The following is a 3,693-nucleotide window of genomic DNA, read 5'->3' on the forward strand; positions in this document are numbered from 1 at the left end:
TGGAGCCCTGCCGGGTTCAGATCCACACTGTGTGAGACCAGGAGCAAAACACTCATCTTTTTTGTGCTCCAATTCCATCCTTTGTAGAATGAGAACAATACTAACCTCATAGGGCTCTTGAGAGGATTAAAGAAGACAATACTGATAAACTCTCAATCGGCTCTCACTCCCCCAGAGGTGAGCTAGTGCTCTTTCTCCAGGTGAATTCTGCAGGAGCGTCTCTGCATTCCAAGCCCTGTGCTTTTTCTGTTTCCCCTCATAGACTCACAGGCTCATCCCACACAGAAACTCACTCAGCAAAGCAAACTCTCCTAACGATCCCCCAGGAGAGAGAATGGAGTAGGTTTACGTTGCACACACCCAGCACCCCACTTCACAGTCCCCCACAGACATCCCCAAACTTCAAGTTCCTCTTTTCAGTGGCACTCAGACCTCCTCCTCACTTACTCTTCCGCCCCCGTATGCAGCCCCGCCCCAAATCCTACCCCCAAATTGTGCACCAGAATGATTCTAGGTGCTCAGCGAAGCCATGTGGAGTCCTCACTTCAAAGGCACCTCAGTGGCCAATGTAAGTTATTTGGCCACAAATATGTCATTCTTCCAAACACACGCGCAGCTCTCCACAAAAAGAATGAGATTTTCTTCATCTTGTTACACATGTGTGTCCTAATGCCCTTAATTTTATATATATATATATATATTTTAAACTTTTATTCCAAACCTTCCACTTCATTAGACTCCTCATTTACTCATTCGTTCATTCATACATTGAATGAATATTTATTGACAACACACTGTGCCACACACAGAGCTAGGCACTGGGGATATAAAAAGTGGCATGGACATATATACACTACCAAAGGTAAAATAGATAGCTAGTGGGAAGCAACCGCATAGCACAGGGAGATCAGCTCAGTGCTCTGTGACCACCTAGAGGGGTGGGACAGGGAGGGTGGGGGGGAGGGAGATGCAAGAGGGAAGAGATATGGGAACATATGTATATGTATAACTCATTCACTTTGTTATAAAGCAGAAACTAACACACCATTGTAAAGCAATTATACTCCAATAAATATGTTAAAAATAAATAAATAAATAAATAAATAAATTTTAAAAAATTAAGAAAAAAATTTTTTTAAATGAATAAAATAAAAAGTGCTCCTGTCTTCACAGAGCTGACACACTGAGCTGTTTCTAACCCACCTGGCCTGGCCATCCTCACACCTGTCCTAGCAAGAGATCACATTCTTCTCATGTCCCTAAAGCTTGGTCTTCTTTCTCCTCAGTGAATGGGTCACTCTTAGTCATGAGGGTGGCCCCCTATCATCTCTGTGTCTTCCTGATTTCATGCACCTGAGAGGAAATTTCTGGCCCAGGACAGAAGTAATGTTCTGGCCCATCACCCTCTCCTGGACTCTCAGATTCTATCCCATTTACCTTCCTTCTTCGGGAAATTCTGGGGACATGACATAACTTCTGGGCAGTGCGTTCTGGTGGGGGGACTACAGCACGTTCCTATGTCAGTAGAGGGTCCGTGTTGCAGTAGAGAGAGCCCAGGCATTTGAGTCAGAGAGAACTGGGTTTGAATCCAGGTTCCAGGTCTCCAGGGCTGTGTGGACGTCAGTAAGTATCTTAGTCTCTGCAAGGCTCCAGTTCCCTCCTCCGTAACAACAGGGACAGTAATTCCCACCTAGCAGGGTGGCCGTGAGAATCGGTGATCACACAGCAGGTGCTGACATCTTGTTTGTGTCAGAAACCCCCAGCAGAGGGTTTCTGAGTTTGGATCCAACCACCCCAGCCTGGGAGACCGAACTCATACTAATGAATCACAGTGACCAGGCCCTTTCTAAATGTGACGTACTGACCCTGACCCTGCTGAATATCATATTCATATTCAGTGTGACGTACTGACCCTGACCCTGCTGAATATCTTGCTGAATATCATCTCTGCCCTGGGAGGACTGGCAAGAAGCTCAGTTGTGCTGTGGCTCCTGGGCTTCCGCCTGCGCAAGATCTTCACCATCTACATCTTCAACCTGGCGAAAGCCAACTTCCTCTTCCTCAGCGGCCAGATTATAGGTTGCCTGGAGACACACATCACTTCCTGCCACAACCCTACCCCATCGTTCTCAACCTGGCGCCTATCTTTGCCTACCTCTCAGGCTTGAGCTTTCTCAGTGCCATTAGCACCAAGTGCCACTTGTCTACCCTGTACCCCAACTGGTACTGCTGCCGCCGCCCCAAACACATCAGCTGTCGTGTGTGTCCCTCTTGCTGAGCATCCTAGAAGGAAATTACTGTGACCTGTTCAGGGATTTTGATGATGACTGGTATCCACTATTTGACTTCATCATTGCTGGGTGGCTGATTTTCTCATTGGTGGTTCTTGCTAGCTCCAGCCTAGCCCTGCTGGCCAGGACCCTCTGTGAGTCCCAGCGGATGCAGCTGGCCAGGCTCTACGTGGTCATCCTGCTCAGCGTGCTGGTCTTCCTCCTCTGCAGCCTCCTCTCAGGCATCCAGAAGTTTCTGCTAGACTGGCTTCGGAAGGATTTCAATGTGTCCTTCTATTATTTTAATATAGGGATGATCCTGCCTAGCAGTGCCAACCCCACCATTGGCTTTTTCGTTGGCTCCTTCAGGCATCAGAGGCAGTGGCGGCTGCCCTTCAAGTTGGTTCTCCAGAGGGCTCTGGAGGACACAACTGAGATGAAGCAAAGGGGAGAAAGCCTTCCTCAGGAAACCAGGGAGATGTCAGAAGTGGTTTCATGTAGTGACTCTGTATCAACCAGGGTTCAGTCAGAGAAGTAGTACTTATAGAAGATATATATATATATATATATATATATATATATATATATATATATATATATAATTGTATACATATATATATTTGACCCTACACAGTTGTAGGTTCTAGTTAAATTGTCTCTGTAAGGCTGTTGTCTGTTCATGTGATGCTAGAGCTTGAGGCTTGCAGGACAACCTAGATCCCATGAGCATGAGCTAAAACCCATGAGAACCAACCAGAACTTGTGTCAGCCTCTCTCAGCACCTACAATTTTGCTGAAGTCTGCAGTAGTTGGCTCCCTTCATCATGGAGCTAACCACACACCTGGTCCAGGAGTCAGAGAACCTGCAGGAGTATCCAGGGGAAGATGGAGCAGCTGCAAGCCCAGCTGCTGCCTTAGGCCAATGAGATGAGCCAACAGAGAAGCAACAACGCACATGAACATCCTGGAGCCCCAGCACCGACCTTCCACACATAAAAACAGTACGGCTGCTGCTTCCTTTCCAGCCACCACATCTTGTGCAAACTGTCTCTTGACGCCCACCCTAAGAGAAAACATACATGGAAGGAAGTTCTGGCAAATGTAGTTCAGCCTAGACAAGTTGACACGTTCAGACCCATCCCAGTCCATCCCTGTCAACTTGGCACCCATAACCACCTCCCTAAACCATAGTTAATTTCAAATGAAGATAATAAAGCAAAGTCAAGCTTCTCCCTAACATGATGTACCTATCCCACAATACCTGAAATATACTAACATTTTCCCCAAAAGAGGATACAACTTTTTGTGGATTACTGACCATTTATTTCTCTTTTTTTTTTGAAGTATATTTTCTATCCATTTTTATTGGGTTGTTTATTTTGTAAATAAAGTTTCATTGGAACATAACTATGCCTATTCATTT

The 3,693-nt window shown here is 46.0% G+C and overlaps 1 protein-coding gene across 1 annotated transcript; it reads left to right on the forward strand.

Moving 5' to 3' along the window:
• The first annotated feature begins 529 nt into the window (after positions 1 to 529).
• Positions 530 to 2,808, forward strand: LOC103005424 (mas-related G-protein coupled receptor member X2). Its single transcript, XM_057553252.1, is given in 4 exon segments — positions 530 to 568; positions 1,899 to 2,111; positions 2,114 to 2,252; positions 2,255 to 2,808. Coding segments are annotated over 4 exon segments (945 nt in total).
• Positions 2,809 to 3,693: the final 885 nt, after the last annotated feature.

This window comes from Balaenoptera acutorostrata, chromosome 9 (assembly GCF_949987535.1).
Source record: "Balaenoptera acutorostrata chromosome 9, mBalAcu1.1, whole genome shotgun sequence".
NCBI classification, from domain to species: Eukaryota; Metazoa; Chordata; class Mammalia; order Artiodactyla; family Balaenopteridae; genus Balaenoptera; species Balaenoptera acutorostrata.